The sequence below is a fragment of the Oncorhynchus gorbuscha genome, linkage group LG06 (genome assembly GCF_021184085.1).
Source record: "Oncorhynchus gorbuscha isolate QuinsamMale2020 ecotype Even-year linkage group LG06, OgorEven_v1.0, whole genome shotgun sequence".
Taxonomy (NCBI): Eukaryota; Metazoa; Chordata; class Actinopteri; order Salmoniformes; family Salmonidae; genus Oncorhynchus; species Oncorhynchus gorbuscha.
This window is the reverse complement of record NC_060178.1, coordinates 91,547,251-91,564,840: the sequence shown is the minus strand read 5'-3', so window position 1 is coordinate 91,564,840 and position 17,590 is coordinate 91,547,251. Positions and strand designations below refer to the sequence as shown.

The 17,590-nt window shown below is 46.1% G+C and overlaps 1 protein-coding gene across 1 annotated transcript in view; it reads right to left on the bottom strand.

The window, feature by feature from the left end:
* The window catches only part of LOC124038528 (heat-stable enterotoxin receptor-like), a 42,266-nt gene that overhangs the window by 18,388 nt on the left and 6,288 nt on the right, over positions 1-17,590 (bottom strand). The window contains exons 9-13 of the mRNA XM_046354531.1: positions 16,727-16,809; positions 16,533-16,641; positions 15,915-15,996; positions 15,628-15,730; positions 15,473-15,535 (exon numbers count right to left, since the gene is read on the bottom strand). Of these exons, the coding sequence (XP_046210487.1) occupies positions 15,473-15,535; positions 15,628-15,730; positions 15,915-15,996; positions 16,533-16,641; positions 16,727-16,809 (440 nt within the window). The remainder of the gene's footprint in view (positions 1-15,472; positions 15,536-15,627; positions 15,731-15,914; positions 15,997-16,532; positions 16,642-16,726; positions 16,810-17,590) is intronic.

Here is a 17,590-nt window from a genome sequence, read left to right as displayed (position 1 = left end):
GCCAGAGGACAAAAATCCGTTAACCACCTAACTGAGGATCTCAATTTAACCTTGCGCAATACCCTAGATGCAGTTGCACCCCTAAAAACTAAAAAAATGTCTCATAAGAAACTAGCTCCATGGTACACAGAAAATACCCGAGCTCTGAAGCAAGCTTCCAGAAAATTGGAACGGAAATGGCGCCACACCAAACTGGAAGTCTTCCGACTAGCTTGGAAGGATGGTACCGTGCAGTACCGAAGAGCCCTTACTGCTGCTCGATCGTCCTATTTTTCTAACTTAATTGAGGAAAATAAGAACAATCCGAAATTCCTTTTTGATACTGTGGCAAAGCTAACTAAAAAGCAGCATTCCCCAAGAGAGGATGACTTGCACTTTAGCAGTGATAAATTCATGAACTTCTTTGAGGAAAAGATTATGATTATTAGAAAGCAAATTACGGACTCCTCTTTAAACCTGCGTATTCCTCCAAACCTCAGTTGTCCTGAGTCTGCACAACTCTGCCAGGACCTAGGATCAAGAGAGACGCTCAAGTGTTTTAGTACTATATCTCTTGACACAATGATGAAAATAATCATGGCCTCTAAACCTTCAAGCTGTATACTGGACCCTATTCCAACTAAACTACTGAAAGAGCTGCTTCCTGTGCTTGGCCCTCCTATGTTGAACATAATAAACGGCTCTCTATCCACTGGATGTGTACCAAACTCACTAAAAGTGGCAGTAATAAAGCCTCTCTTGAAAAAGCCAAACCTTGACCCAGAAAATATAAAAAACTATCGGCCTATATCGAATCTTCCATTCCTCTCAAAGATTTTAGAGAAGGCTGTTGCGCAGCAACTCACTGCCTTCCTGAAGACAAACAATGTATACGAAATGCTTCAGTCTGGTTTTAGACCCCATCATAGCACTGAGACGGCACTTGTGAAGGTGGTAAATGACATTTTGATGGCATCGGACCGAGGCTCTGCATCTGTCCTCGTGCTCCTAGACCTTAGTGCTGCTTTTGATACCATCGATCACCACATTCTTTTGGAGAGATTGGAAACCCAAATTGGTCTACACGGACATGTTCTGGCCTGGTTTAGGTCTTATCTGTCGGAAAGATATCAGTTTGTCTCTGTGAATGGTTTGTCCTCTGACAAATCAACTGTACATTTCGGTGTTCCTCAAGGTTCTGTTTTAGGACCACTATTGTTTTCACTATATATTTTACCTCTTGGGGATGTTATTCGAAAACATAATGTAAACTTTCACTGCTATGCGGATGACACACAGCTGTACATTTCAATGAAACATGGTGAAGCACCAAAATTGCCCTCGCTAGAAGCATGTGTTTCAGACATAAGGAAGTGGATGGCTGCAAACTTTCTACTATTAAACTCGGACAAAACAGAGATGCTTGTTCTAGGTCCCAAGAAACAAAGAGATCTTCTGTTGAATCTGACAATTAATCTTAATGGTTGTACAGTCGTCTCAAATAAAACTGTGAAGGACCTCGGCGTTACTCTGGACCCTGATCTCTCTTTTGAAGAACATATCAAGACCATTTCGAGGACAGCTTTTTTCCATCTACGTAACATTGCAAAAATCAGAAACTTTCTGTCCAAAAATGATGCAGAAAAATTAATCCATGCTTTTGTCACTTCTAGGTTAGACTACTGCAATGCTCTATTTTCCGGCTACCCGGATAAAGCACTAAATAAACTTCAGTTAGTGCTAAATACGGCTGCTAGAATCCTGACTAGAACCAAAAAATTTGATCATATTACTCCAGTGCTAGCCTCTCTACACTGGCTTCCTGTCAAAGCAAGGGCTGATTTCAAGGTTTTACTGCTAACCTACAAAGCATTACATGGGCTTGCTCCTACCTACCTCTCTGATTTGGTCCTGCCGTACATACCTATACGTACGCTACGGTCACAAGACGCAGGCCTCCTAATTGTCCCTAGAATTTCTAAGCAAACAGCTGGAGGCAGGGCTTTCTCCTATAGAGCTCCATTTTTATGGAACGGTCTGCCTACCCATGTCAGAGACGCAAACTCGGTCTCAACCTTTAAGTCTTTACTGAAGACTCATCTCTTCAGTGGGTCATATGATTGAGTGTAGTCTGGCCCAGGAGTGGGAAGGTGAACGGAAAGGCTCTGGAGCAACGAACCGCCCTTGCTGTCTCTGCCTGGCCGGTTCCCCGTTTTCCACTGGGATTCTCTGCCTCTAACCCTGTTACGGGGCTGAGTCACTGGCTTGCTGGGGCTCTCTCGTGCCGTCCCTGGGGGGGGATGCGTCACCTGGGTGGGTTGATTCACTGTTGTGGTCGGCCTGTCTGGGTTCCCCCCACCCCTTGGGTTGTACCGTGTCGGAGATCTTTGTGGGCTATACTCGGCCTTGTCTCAGGATGGTAAGTTGGTGGTTGAAGATTTCCCTCTAGTGGTGTGGGGGCTGTGCTTTGGCAAAGTGGGTGGGGTTATATCCTTCCTGTTTGGCCCTGTCCGGGGGTGTCCTCGGATGGGGCCACAGTGTCTCCTGACCCCTCCTGTCTCAGCCTCCAGTATTTATGCTGCAGTAGTTTATGTGTCGGGGGCTAGGGTCAGTTTGTTTATCTGGAGTACTTCTCCTGTCCTATTCGGTGTCCTGTGTAAATCTAAGTGTGCGTTCTCTAATTCTCTCCTTCTCTCTTTCTTTCTCTCTCTCGGAGGACCTGAGCCCTAGAACCATGCCCCAGGACTACCTGACATGATGACTCCTTGCTGTCCCCAGTCCACCTGGCCATGCTGCTGCTCCAGTTTCAACTGGCCTGGGCCCTAGGACCATGTCCCAGGACTACCTGACATGAGGACTCCTTGCTGTCCCCAGTCCACCTGGCCATGCTCCTGCTCCAGTTTCAACTGTTCTGCCTTACTATTATTCAACCATGCTGGTCATTTATGAACATTTGAACATCTTGGCCACGTTCTGTTATAATCTCCACCTGGCACAGCCAGAAGAGGACTGGCCACCCCACATATGCTCTCTCTAATTCTCTCTTTCTTTCTCTCTCTCGGAGGACCTGAGCCCTAGGACCGTGCCCCAGGACTACCTGACATGATGGCTCCTTGCTGTCCCCAGTCCATCTGACTGTGCTGCTGCTCCAGTTTCAACTGTTCTGCCTTATTATTATTTGACCATGCTGGTCATTTATGAACATTTGAACATCTTGGTCATGTTCTGTTATAATCTCTACCCGGCACAGCCAGAAGAGGACTGGCCACCCCACATAGCCCGGTTCCTCTCTAGGTTTCTTCCTAGGTTTTGGCCTTTCTAGGGAGTTTTTCCTAGCCACCGTGCTTTTACACCTGCATTGTTTGCTGTTTGGGGTTTTAGGCTGGGTTTCTGTACAGCACTTTGAGATATCAGCTGATGTACGAAGGGCTATATAAATAAATTTGATTTGATTTGATTTGATTTGATGGACTGTCATTTCTCTTTGCTTATTTGAGCTGTTCTTGCCATAATATGGACTTGGTCTTTTACCAAATAGGGCTAGCTTCTTTATACCACCCTTTACCTTGTCACAACACAACTGATTGACTCAAACGCATTATGAAGGAAAGAAATTCCACAAATGAACTTTTAAGAAGACACACCTGTTAATTGAAATGCATTCCATGTGACTACCTCATGAAGCTGTTTGAGAGAATGCCAAGAGTGTGCAAATCTGTCATCAAGGCAAAGGGTGGCTACTTTGAAGAATCTCAAATATTATGATTTGTTTAACACTTTTTTGGTTACTACATGTTTCCATATGTGTTATTTCATAGTTTTGATGTTTTCACTGTTATTCTACAATGTAGAAAAAATAAAGAAAAACCCTTGAATGTGTCCAAACATTTGACCGGTAGTGTATATGGTTCTGTAGCAGTCCCAGAGCCATAGTTGTTGCTTGAACCTACATATACAGTGCATTCTGAAAGTTTTCAGACCCCTTTACTTTTCCCACATTTTGTTACATTACAGACTTAATTTAAAATGGATTAAATAAATATTTTCCCTCATCAATATACACACAATACCCCATGATGACAAAGCAAAAACAGGTTTTTAGAAATGTTTGCAAATTTATTACACATAAAAAACTGTGGGCCTCCCGAGTGGCGCAGCAGTCTAAGGCACTGCATCAAAGTACTTCTGGCGTCACTATAGACCTGGGTAAGATCCCAGGCTATGTCACGACTAGCCATGATCAGGAGTCCCATAGGGCGGTGCAAAATTGGCCCAGCATCGTCCAGGTTAGGGGAGTGTTTGGCCTGGGGGGGGCTTTACATGGCTCATCGCGCTGTAGCAACTCCTTGTTGTCAGTTGAACAATGTTTCCTCTGACACATTGGGAAATACCCCCTGTGCATCCCGCAAAGGCGGAGGTGTGGCTAACATTTACGATAGCAAATTTAAATTTACAAAAAAACAAATTACGTTTTCGTCTTTTGAGCTTCTAGTCATGAAATCAATGCAGCCTACTCAATCACTTTTTATAGCTACTGTTTACAGGCCTCCTGGGCCATATACAGCATTCCTCATTGAGTTCCCTGAATTCCTTTCGGACCTTGTAGTCATAGCAGATAATATTCTAATCTTTGGTGACTTTAATATTCACATGGAAAAGTCCACAGACCCACTCCAAAAGGCTTTCGGAGCCATCATCGACTCAGTGGGTTTTGTCCAACATGTCTCTGGACCCACTCACTGTCACAGTCATACTCTGGACCTAGTTTTGTCCCATGGAATAAATGTTGTGGATCTATTTTTTCCTCATAATCCTGGACTATCGGACCACCATTTTATTACGTTTGCAATTGCAACAAATAATCTGCTCAGACCCCAACCAAGGAACATCAAAAATCGTGCTATAAATTCACAGACCACACAAAGATTCCTTGATGTCCTTCCAGATTCCCTCTGTCTACCCAAGGACGCCAGAGGACAAAAATCAGTTAACCTGTCACGCCCTGGTCGAAGTATTTTGTGTTTTTCTTCATGTATTAGGTCAGACCAGGGTGTGACATGGGTTTTTGTATGTGGTGTGTAGCTTAGTGGGATTGTAGCTTAGTGGGGTGTTCTAGGAGAGTCTATGGCTGTCTGAAGTGGTTCTCAATCAGAGGCAGGTGTTTATCGTTGTCTCTGATTGGGAACCATATTTAGGCAGCCATATTCCTTGGTTGTATTGTGGGTGATTGTCTTGAGTGTCTTGATGTCCTTGTGCTGTGTTAGTTGACACAAGTATAGGCTGTTTTCGTTTCGTTTATTGTTTTTGTAGTGTTTGTGTTTATTCGTGTTTACGTTGTTTGATTAAACATGGATCGCAATATACACGCTGCAGTTTGGTCCGACTCTCCTTCACCATATGAAAACCGTGACATAACCACCTAACTGAGGAACTCAATTTAACCTTGTGCAATACCCTAGATGCAGTTGCACCCCTAAAAACATTTCTCATAAGAAACTAGCTCCCTGGTACACAGAAAATACCCGAGCTCTGAAGCAAGCTTCCAGAAAATTGGAACGGAAATGGCGCCACACCAAACTGGAAGTCTTCCGACTAGCTTGGAAAGACAGTACCGTGCAGTACCGAAGAACCCTTACTGCTGCTCGATCATCCTATTTTTCTAACTTAATTGAGGAAAATAAGAACAATCCGAAATTCCTTTTTGATACTGTCGCAAAGCTAACTAAAAAGCAGCATTCCCCAAGAGAGGATGACTTTCACTTTAGCAGTGATAAATTCATGAACTTCTTTGAGGAAAAGATTATGATTATTAGAAAGCAAATTACGGACTCCTCTTTAAATCTGCGTATTCCTTCAAAGCTCAGCTGTCCTGAGTCTGCACAACTCTGCCAGGACCTAGGATCAAGAGAGACGCTCAAGTGTTTTAGTACTATATCTCTTGACACAATGATGAAAATAATCATGGCCTCTAAACCTTCAAGCTGCATACTGGACCCTATTCCAACTAAACTACTGAAAGAGCTGCTTCCTGTGCTTGGCCCTCCTATGTTGAACATAATAAACGGCTCTCTATCCACCGGATGTGTACCAAACTCACTAAAAGTGGCAGTAATAAAGCCTCTCTTGAAAAAGCCAAGCCTTGACCCAGAAAATATTTAAAAACTATCGGCCTATATCGAATCTTCCATTCCTCTCAATTTTTTTTAGAAAAGGCTGTTGTGCAGCAACTCACTGCCTTCCTGAAGACAAACAATGTATACGAAATGCTTCAGTCTGGTTTTAGACCCCATCATAGCACTGAGACTGCACTTGTGAAGGTGGTAAATGACATTTTAATTTCATCGGACCGAGGCTCTGCATCTGTCCTCGTGCTCCTAGACCTTAGTGCTGCTTTTGATACCATCGATCACCACATTCTTTTGGAGAGATTGGAAACCCAAATTGGTCTACACTGACAAGTTCTGGCCTGGTTTAGATCTTATCTGTCGGAAAGATATCAGTTTGTCTCTGTGAATGGTTTGTCCTCTGACAAATCAACTGTAAATGTCGGTGTTCCTCAAGGTTCCGTTTTAGGACCACTATTGTTTTCACTATATATTTTACCTCTTGGGGATGTTATTCAAAAACATAATGTTAACTTTCACTGGTATGCGGATGACACACAGCTGTACATTTCAATGAAACATGGTGAACCCCCAAAATTGCCCATGCTAGAAGCATGTGTTTCAGACATAAGGAAGTGGATGGCTGCAAACTTTCTACTTTTAAATTCAGACAAAACAGAGATGCTTGTTCTAGGTCCCAAGAAACAAAGAGATATTCTGTTGAGTCTGACAAATAATCTTAATGGTTGTACAGTCGTCGCAAATAAAACTGTGAAGGACCTCGGCGTTACTCTGGACCCTGATCTCTCTTTTGAAGAACATATCAAGACCATTTCAATGATATCTTTTTTCCATCTACGTAACATTGCAAAGATCAGAAACTTTCTGTCCAAAAATGATGCAGAAAAATTTATCCATGCTTTTGTCACATCTAGGTTAGACTACTGCAATGCTCTACTTTCCGGGTACCCGGATAAAGCACTAAATAAATTTCAGTTAGTGCTAAATACGGCTGCTAGAATCCTGACTAGAACCAAAGAATTTGATCATATTACTCCAGTGCTAGCCTCCCTACACTGGCTTCCTGTCAAAGCAAGGGCTGATTTCAAGGTGTTACTGCTAACCTACAAAGCATTACATGGGCTTGCTCTTACCTATCTCTCTGATTTGGTCCTGCCGTACATACCTACACGTACGCTATGGTCACAAGACGCAGGCCTCCTAATTGTCCCTAGAATTTCTAAGCAAACAGCTGGAGGCAGGGCTTTCTCCTATAGAACTCCATTTTTATGGATTGGTCTGCCTACCCATGTCAGAGACGCAAACTCGGTCTCAACCTTTAAGTCTTTACTGAAGACTCATCTCTTCAGTGGGTCATATGATTGAGTGTAGTCTGGCCCAGGAGTGGGAAGGTGAACGGAAAGGCTCTGGAGCAACGAACCGCCCTTGCTGTCTCTGCCTGGCCGGTTCCCCTCTTTCCACTGGGATTCTCTGCCTCTAACCCTATTACAGGGGCTGAGTCACTGGCTTACTGGGGCTCTCTCATGCCGTCCCTGGAAGGGGTGCGTCACCTGAGTGGGTTGATTCACTGATGTGGTCTTCCTGTCTGGGTTTGGCGCCCCCCCTTGGGTTGTGCCATGGCGGAGATCTTTGTGGGCTATACTCAGCCTTGTCTCAGGATGGTAAGTTGGTGGTTGAAGATATCCCTCTAGTGGTGTGGGGGCTGTGCTTTGGCAAAGTGGGTGGGGTTATATCCTTCCTGTTTGGCCCTGTCCGGGGGTGTCCTTGGATGGGTCCACAGTGTCTCAGCCTCCAGTTTGTTATATCTGGAGTACTTGGTCCCCTCCTGTCTCAGCCGTTGAATGTATGCACACAGTTTGTTATATCTGCTAAATGACATATATTAGTACTTCTCCTGTCCTATTCGGTGTCCTCTGTGAATCTAAGTGTGCGTTCTCTAATTCTCTCCTCTCTTTCTTTCTCTCTCTCGGAGGACCTGAGCCCTAGGACCATGCCCCAGGACTACCTGACATGATGACTCCTTGCTCTCCCCAGTCCACCTGGCCATGCTGCTGCTCCAGTTTCAACTGTTCTGCCAAATTATTATTCGATCATGCTGGTCATTTATGAACATTTGAACATCTTGGCCATGTTCTGTTATAATCTCCACCCGGCACAGCCAGAAGAGGACTGGCCACCCCACATGTGCTCTCTCTAATTCTCTATTGCTTTCTCTCTCTCGGAGGACCTGAGCCCTAGGACCATGCCCCAGGACTACCTGACATGATGACTCCTTGCTGTCCCCAGTCCACCTGGCCGTGCTGCTGCTCCAGTTTCAACTGTTCTGCCTTATTATTATTGACCATGCTGGTCATTCATGAACATTTGAACATTTTGGCCATGTTCTGTTATAATCTCCACCCGACATAGCCAGAAGAGGACTGGCCACCCAACATAGCCTGGTTCCTCTTTAGGTTTTCTTCCTAGGTTTTGGCCTTTCTAGGGAGTTTTTCCTAGCCACCGTGCTTCTACACCTGCATTGCTTGCTGTTTGGGGTTTTAGGCTGGGTTTCTGTACAGCACTTTGAGATATCAGCTGATGTACGAAGGGCGATATAAATACATTTGATTTGATTTGATTTGATTTTAAAGGAAAGGGGATACCTAGTCAGTTGTACAACTGAATGTATTCAACTGAAATGTGTCTTCCACATTTAACCCAACCCTTCCGAATCAATGTGGCTGGTTAAGGGGGCGGGTGTTAAGAAGTGTGGTTTGGTGGGTCATGTTTTGGAAGAAGCATTACTCAACCTTCGCCTCCCAAGCCCGTTGGGTAGTTGCAGAGATGAGACAAGATCCAAATTTGGAGGAAAGGGGGTAAAATACCAAAAATATATGAGAAAAAAATTAATAGGGGAAGGGTAGCAAAACATTTCTGCAGCATTGAAGGTCCCCAAGAACACAGTGGCCTCCATCATTCTTAAATGGAAGATTCTTCCTAGAGCTGGCCATAGCGTCAAACTGAGCAATCATGGGAGAAGAGCCTTGGTTGGGTAAGTGACCAAGAACCTGATGGTCACTCTGACAGAGCTCCAGAGTTCCGCTGTGGAGATGGGATAAACTTCAAGAAGGACAACCATCTCTGCAGCACTACACCAATCAAGCCTTTATGGAAAAGTGGCCAGACGGAAGTCACTCCTCAGTAAAAGGCACATGACAGCCCGCGTGAAGTTTGCCAAAAGGCACCTAAAGGATTCTCAGACCATGAGAAACACGATTCTCTGGTCTGATGAAACCAAGATTGAAATCATTGGCTTGAATGCAAAGCATCACTTCTGGAAGAAACCTGGCACCATCCTTATGGTGAAGCATGGTGGTGGCAGAAGATTCATGCTGTGGGGATGTTTTTCAGCGGCAGGGACTGGGAGACCAGTCAGGATCAAGGGAAAAATTAACGAAGCAAAGTACAGCGAGATCCTTGATGAAAACCTGCTCCAGAGCACTCAGGACCTCAGACGGGGGCAAAGGTTCACCTTCCAACAGGACAACGACCCTAAGCACATAGCCAAGACAACGCAGGAGTGGCTTCGGGACAAGTCTCTGAATGTCCTTGAGTGGCCCAGCCAGATACCGGACTTGAACCCGATTGAACATCTCTGGAGAGACCTGAAAATAGCTGTGCAGCAATGCTCCCCATCCAAACTGACAGAGCTTGAGAGGATCTGCAGAGAAGAATGGGAGAAACTCCCCAAATATAGATGTGCTAAGCTTATAGCGTCATACCCAAGAAGACTCGAGGCTGTAATCGCTGACAAAGGTGCTTCAACAAAGTACTAAGTAAAGGGTCTGAATACTTATGTAAAATGTTATTTCAGTTTATTTTTAATACATTTGCAAGAAAAATCAGAAAACTTGTTTTTGCTTTGTCATTATGGGGTATTGTGTGTAGATTGATGAGGGAAAAAATAATTTCATCAATTTTAGAACAAGGCTGTATCGTAACGAAATTTGAGAAAAGTAAAAAGGTCTGAACACTTTCCAAATGCACTGTGTATGACTCTGTATTAGTCCTTGAGCTGTGGTTGTTGCTTTAACAAACATATATAGAAGGAGAGTGATGGAGTGCTGCATCAGATGACCTGGCCTCCACAATCACCCGACCTCAACCCAATTGAGATGGTTTGGGATGAGTTGGACAAGCAGGCAACAAGTGCTCAGCATATGTGGGAACTCTTTCACGATTGTTGGAAAAGCACTGCAGGTGAAGCTGTCATCAAGACAAAGGGTGGCTACTTTGAAGAATCTCAAATATGAAATATATTTAGATTTGTTTAGCACTTTTTTGGTTACTACATGGTCCTACATGATATGTGTTTTTTCATAATGTTGATGTCTTCACTATTATTTATTTTACAATGTAGAAAATAGTAAAAAATAAAGAAAAACCCTTGATTGTGTCATGTTTGTCATTTATTATCATGTCTTGTCCCTGTGCTCCCCATTCTATTCGTTTCCCTCTGCTGGTCTTATTTGGTTCTATCCCTCTCTCTCCCCCTCCCTCTCTCACTCTCTCGCTCTCTCTTCTCTCTATCGTTCTGTTCCTGCTCCCAGCTGTTCCTATTCCCCTAATCATCATTTAGTCTTCCCACACCTGTTCCCGATCCTTTCCCCTGATTAGAGTCCCTATTTATTCCTTTGTGTTCCGTTCCTGTCCCGTCGGTTCCTTGTTTAGTATTCACCATGCTGTGATTGCGTTTCGCCCTGTCCTGTCGTGTTTTTGCTGTGATTGTGTATCGCCCTGTCCTGTCGTGTTTTTTGCCTTCATCAGATGCTGCGTGTGAGCAGGTGTCTCTGTCTACTACGGCCTGCGCCTACCCGGGCGACCTGCAGTCTGTGGCCGCTTCTCCAGTTATTCCCTCTACAGACTAGAGGATTTCTGTTATTCCCTGTTTGGACTTAAATAAACTCTGTTTCTGTTAAGTCGCTTGGGTCCTCTTTCACCTGCATGACAGAAGGAACCGACCAAGGAATGGACCCAGCGACTTCAGACGCTCGTTACACTGCCGTCAAGATCCAAGGAGCCATGCTCGGCAGACACGAGCAGGAATTGTCTGCTGCTCGCCATGCCGTGGAGAACCTGGCCGCTCAGGTTTCCGACCTCTCTGGACAGTTCCAGAGTCTACGTCTCGTGCCACCTGTTACTTCCTGGCCTGCCGAGCCTCCAGAACCTAGGGTTAATAACCCACCTTGCTACTCCGGGCAGCCCACTGAGTGCCGCTCCTTTCTCACGCAGTGTGAGATTGTGTTCTCTCTCCAACCCAACACATACTCTAGAGAGAGAGCTCGGGTTGCTTACGTCATTTCACTCCTTACTGGCCGGGCTCGAGAGTGGGGCACAGCTATCTGGGAGGCAAGGGCTGATTGCTCTAACAAGTTCCAGAACTTTAAAGAGGAGATGATTCGGGTTTTTGACCGTTCAGTTTTGGTAGGGAGGCTTCTAGGGCCCTGGCTTCCTTATGCCAAGGTGAACGGTCCATAACGGATTATTCTATTGAGTTTCGCACTCTTGCTGCCTCTAGTGAGTGGAACGAGCCGGCGCTGCTCGCTCGTTTTCTGGAGGGAACGCAGTGGTTAAGGATGAGATTCTCTCCCGGGAGGTTCCTTCAGATGTGGACTCTTTGATTGCTCTCGCCATCCGCATAGAACGACGGGTAGATCTTCGTCACCGGGCTCGTGGAAGAGAGCTCGCATCAACGGTGTTTCCCTGCTCCGCATCGCAACCATCTCCCTCCTCTGGCTTTGAGACTGAGCCCATGCAGCTGGGAGGGATTCGCATCTCGACTAAGGAGAGGGAACGGAGGATCACCAACCGCCTGTGCCTCTATTGCGGAGTTGCTGGACATTTTGTTAATTCATGTCCAGTAAGAGGCCAGAGTCCATCAGTAAGCGGAGGGCTACTGGTGAGCGCTACTACTCAGGTCTCTTCATCTAGATCTTGTACTACTATGTCGGTCCATCTACGCTGGACCGGTTCGGGTGCTACATGCAGTGCCTTGATTGACTCTGGGGCTGAGGGTTGTTTCATGGACGAAGCATGGGTTCGGAAACATAACATTCCTTTCAGACCGTTAGACAAGCCTACGCCCATGTTTGCCTTAGATGGTAGTCATCTTCCCAGTATCAAATTTGAGACACTACCTTTAACTCTCACAGTATCTGGTAACCACAGTGAGACTATTTCTTTTTGATTTTCCGTTCACCGTTTACACCTGTTGTTTTGGGTCATCCCTGGCTAGTATGTCATAATCCTTCTATTAATTGGTCTAGTAATTCTATCCTATCCTGGAACGTTTCTTGTCATGTGAAGTGTTTAATGTCTGCCATCCCTCCCGTTTCTTCTGTCCCTACTTCTCAGGAGGAACCTGGCGATTTGACAGGAGTGCCGGAGGAATATCATGATCTGCGCACGGTCTTCAGTCGGTCCCGAGCCAACTCCCTTCCTCCTCACCGGTCGTATGATTGTAGTATTGATCTCCTTCCGGGGACCACTCCTCCTCGAGGTAGACTATACTCTCTGTCGGCTCCCGAACGTAAGGCTCTCGAGGATTATTTGTCTGTGTCTCTTGACGCCGGTACCATAGTGCCTTCTTCTTCTCCGGCCGGGGCGGGGTTCTTTTGTTAAGAAGAAGGACGGTACTCTGCGCCCTGCGTGGATTATCGAGGGCTGAATGACATAACGGTTAAGAATCGTTATCCGCTTCCCCTTATGTCATCAGCCTTCGAGATTCTGCAGGGAGCCAGGTGCTTTACTAAGTTGGACCTTCGTAACGCTTACCATCTCGTGCGCATCAGAGAGGGGGACGAGTGGAAAACGGCGTTTAACACTCCGTTAGGGCATTTTGAGTACCGGGTTCTGCCGTTCGGTCTCGCCAATGCGCCAGCTGTTTTTCAGGCATTAGTTAATGATGTTCTGAGAGACATGCTGAACATTTTTGTTTTTGTCTATCTTGACGATATCCTGATTTTTTCTCCGTCACTCGAGATTCATGTTCAGCACGTTCGACGTGTTCTACAGCGCCTTTAGAGAATTGTCTCTACGTAAAGGCTGAGAAGTGCTCTTTTCATGTCTCCTCCGTTACTTTTCTCGGTTCCGTTATTTCCGCTGAAGGCATTCAGATGGATTCCGCTAAGGTCCAAGCTGTCAGTGATTGGCCCGTTCCAAGGTCACGTGTCGAGTTGCAGCGCTTTTTAGGTTTCGCTAATTTCTATCGGCGTTTCATTCGTAATTTCGGTCAAGTTGCTGCCCCTCTCACAGCTCTTACTTCTGTCAAGACGTGTTTTAAGTGGTCCGGTTCCGCCCAGGGAGCTTTTGATCTTCTAAAAGAACGTTTTACGTCCGCTCCTATCCTCGTTACTCCTGACGTCACTAGACAATTCATTGTCGAGGTTGACGCTTCAGAGGTAGGCGTGGGAGCCATTCTATCCCAGCGCTTCCAGTCTGACGATAAGGTTCATCCTTGCGCTTATTTTTCTCATCGCCTGTCGCCATCTGAGCGCAACTATGATGTGGGTAACCGTGAACTGCTCGCCATCCGCTTAGCCCTAGGCGAATGGCGACAGTGGTTGGAGGGGGCGACCGTTCCTTTTGTCGTTTGGACAGACCATAAGAACCTTGAGTACATCCGTTCTGCCAAACGACTTAATGCCCGTCAAGCTCGTTGGGCGTTGTTTTTCGCTCGTTTCGAGTTTGTGATTTCTTACCGTCCGGGTAGCAAGAACACCAAGCCTGATGCCTTATCCCGTCTGTTTAGTTCTTCTGTGGCTTCTACTGATCCCGAGGGGATTCTTCCTTATGGGCGTGTTGTCGGGTTAACAGTCTGGGGAATTGAAAGACAGGTTAAGCAAGCACTCACGCACACTGCGTCGCCGCGCGCTTGTCCTAGTAACCTCCTTTTCGTTCCTGTTTCCACTCGGTCTGGCTGTTCTTCAGTGGGCTCACTCTGCCAAGTTAGCTGGTCATCCCGGTGTTCGAGGCACTCTTGCGTCTATTCGCCAGCGCTTTTGGTGGCCGACTCAGGAGCGTGACACGCGCCGTTTCGTGGCTGCTTGTTCGGACTGCGCGCAGACTAAGTCGGGTAACTCTCCTCCTGCCGGTCGTCTCAGACCGCTCCCCATTCCTTCTCGACCATGGTCTCACATCGCCTTAGGCTTCACTACCGGTCTGCCTTTGTCTGCGGGGAAGACTGTGAGAGCCGCCAATAAACGCAGGATTAAGAGTCCAAGGTATTGTTGCGGCCAGAGAGTGTGGCTTTCCACTCGCAACCTTCCTCTTACGACAGCTTCTCGTAAGTTGACTCCGCGGTTCATTGGTCCGTTCCGTGTCTCCCAGGTCGTCAATCCTGTCGCTGTGCGACTGCTTCTTCCGCGACATCTTCGTCGCGTCCATCCTGTCTTCCATGTCTCCTGTGTTAAGCCCTTTCGCACCCCCGTTCGTCTTCCCTCCCCCTCCCGTCCTTGTCGAGAGCGCACCTATTTACAAGGTACATAAGATCATGGACATGCGTTCTCGGGGACGGGGTCTCCAATACTTAGTGGATTGGGAGGGTTACGGTCCTGAGGAGAGGAGTTGGGTTCCGTCTCGGGACGTGCTGGACCGTTCACTCATCGATGATTTCCTCCGTTGCCGCCAGGATTCCTCCTCGAGTGCGCCAGGAGGCGCTCGGTGAGTGGGGGGGTACTGTCATGTTTGTCATTTATTATCATGTCTTGTCCCTGTGCTCCCCATTCTATTCGTTTCCCTCTGCTGGTCTTATTTGGTTCTATCCCTCTCTCTCCCCCTCCCTCTCTCACTCTCTCGCTCTCTCTTCTCTCTATCGTTCCGTTCCTGCTCCCAGCTGTTCCTATTCCCCTAATCATCATTTAGTCTTCCCACACCTGTTCCCGATCCTTTCCCCTGATTAGAGTCCCTATTTATTCCTTTGTGTTCCGTTCCTGTCCCGTCGGTTCCTTGTTTAGTATTCACCATGCTGTGATTGCGTTTCGCCCTGTCCTGTCGTGTTTTTGCTGTGATTGTGTATCGCCCTGTCCTGTCGTGTTTTTTGCCTTCATCAGATGCTGCGTGTGAGCAGGTGTCTCTGTCTACTACGGCCTGCGCCTACCCGAAGCGACCTGCAGTCTGTGGCCGCTTCTCCAGTTATTCCCCTCTACAGACTAGAGGATTTCTGTTATTCCCTGTTTGGACTTAAATAAACTCTGTTTCTGTTAAGTCGCTTTTGGGTCCTCTTTCACCTGCATGACAGATTGAGTAGGTGTGTCCAAACTTTTGACTGGTACTGTATACTGTATAGTATATATATGGCTCTGGTGGTTTTATGTAAAAGTTTGAGTTACCTTTTTGTCATAGCGTCCTTGGTGGATATTATAACTTGTGTTTTTTCTGTGGTCTTCGTCAATCTGACAAACAAACAGACAGAGACAGATTAGAAGACGTACTGGAGTATGTGACTTAACTTTCAGGGGTTATCGCACACTGATGACAAGCTGACCTTGAGGGAGACCAGGCTGCGTTCATTGTACTCCAGCGGGGTGATGAGGTCAGAGTGCATGTGTGACCATCTCTTCCTCAGCCGGCGCTCTCTCTTGTTCCTCCTGGTAACAAATAGCAGCAAAGTATGAGAGGTCTCCCTCATTGAAATATAATTACTAGAATGGAGATCCCCATTCAAGTAAATTATATGTGATGGCTGGAACCCCATATCCCTGTTCTAGTAATTATATTTCTATGAGCGAGAACTCTCTCACACTGCACTGCTATCTGTTATCTAACCCTTACCTGTAGAAGATGAAAGCGATGGTAGCCACCCCCACCACAGTGACAGCTAAGACAATGACAATGATAGCATGCGCCTTCAGACCTGGGGGAGGCACACCGCACTAGTTAGACCTAGGCACGCACGCACGCACACACACACACACACTGTTTTGCTCGGGCATTACTACGTCTATGATACGATGAGCAGACCAATAAAAAGGACTGCGTCAGAACTGTAAAATGTCTCAATGAGTGTTCAGGCCAGGGGGTAATTGAGTTGTTATTTAGTGTACATTGAATCTGGAGTTTGATCCCTCCACACCGGTTCTGTACTGGATTGTCCCATATCTATCAGGAATGACAGCTAATGATCCGTTAATCCTGCCAACTAAGCCAGTCATGACGGCTGTGGCTCATGGATTAGGGAAAAACAAGCCATACTCAGATGCACAAGTTGAGTCGTGTGTGTGTGTGTGTGTGTGTGTGTGTGTGTGTGTGTGTGTGTGTGTGTGTGTGTGTGTGTGTGTGTGTGTGTGTGTGTGTGTGTGTGTGTGTGTGTGTGTGTGTGTGTGTGTGTGTGTGTGTGTGTGTGTGTGTGTGTGTGTGTGTGTGTGTGTGTGTGTGTTGTTGAGCACATACGCTGGGATGGAGCGTCATCTGGGAGGCTTCTGCCCCAGATGAATGATGGGTTACTGTTAACGACCTTGGTGTAGTTGTAGACGGTGTTGAATATAAATAAAGTTTCATACTGCGGAGGAGACAGGAGAGGACTTATGTTAAAACATTAACTTTGACACAATAGAATCATATGATATGCATGATAGCTGACCTACCTTGTTGTCAGTGGTGGTGTAAATGACTGAAAAATTCACATCTCTGTCCCCATAATCATCCAGCTTGTAGTGGCCTGCAATGCCTGCATGGAAACACATACACAATTTACACTACACAGAACTACACTACACAGAACCACACACACACACACACACACACACACACACACACACACACACACACACACACACACACACACACACACACACACACACACACACACACACACACACACACACACACACACACACACACACACACACACACACACACACACACACACACCAAAAATCTGAGGGGGCACAAAATACGTGAGGATGGCTGAGGGGTGAAGAATTCTGCGTTTTTTTAAACACCTGGAACAGCTTTTTCCTTGCAGTTGATAAACTGAAATGGGGTCATCATTAGTTACTCCAGCCACAAAGTCTTAAACACTGCCTATGTCTACAACTTCTGTTCATAAAATCTGATTTTAAACTGAAACCTAAACATAACCCTAACCTTAACCAAACTGCTAACCTTACACCTAATCTTAAATTAAGATAAATAAATAAATACAACTTGCATTTTTACAACATGGCTTTGTGGCTGAGGTATCTAGTGGAACCACTGAAATGGCTTCTTGATAGCTAGTTGGGAGATTGGGACCCTATCTGGGCTAGCTAAAGCCAATTTCATAAAACTGCACCCACTGTCGAAAAATTGTTCCGCTGTGTCTGACTGTGGCCTACAACGCATTTTCTATATTTGCGGGTTAAGGTCGGGTGGGAACCCTCCTTTTTTTCACTTTATCAGGCGGTTGTGGATGGGTTATTACCAATTGTGGGCGCGTGTGGGTGAACAAACAGCTGACCAGCGCACCA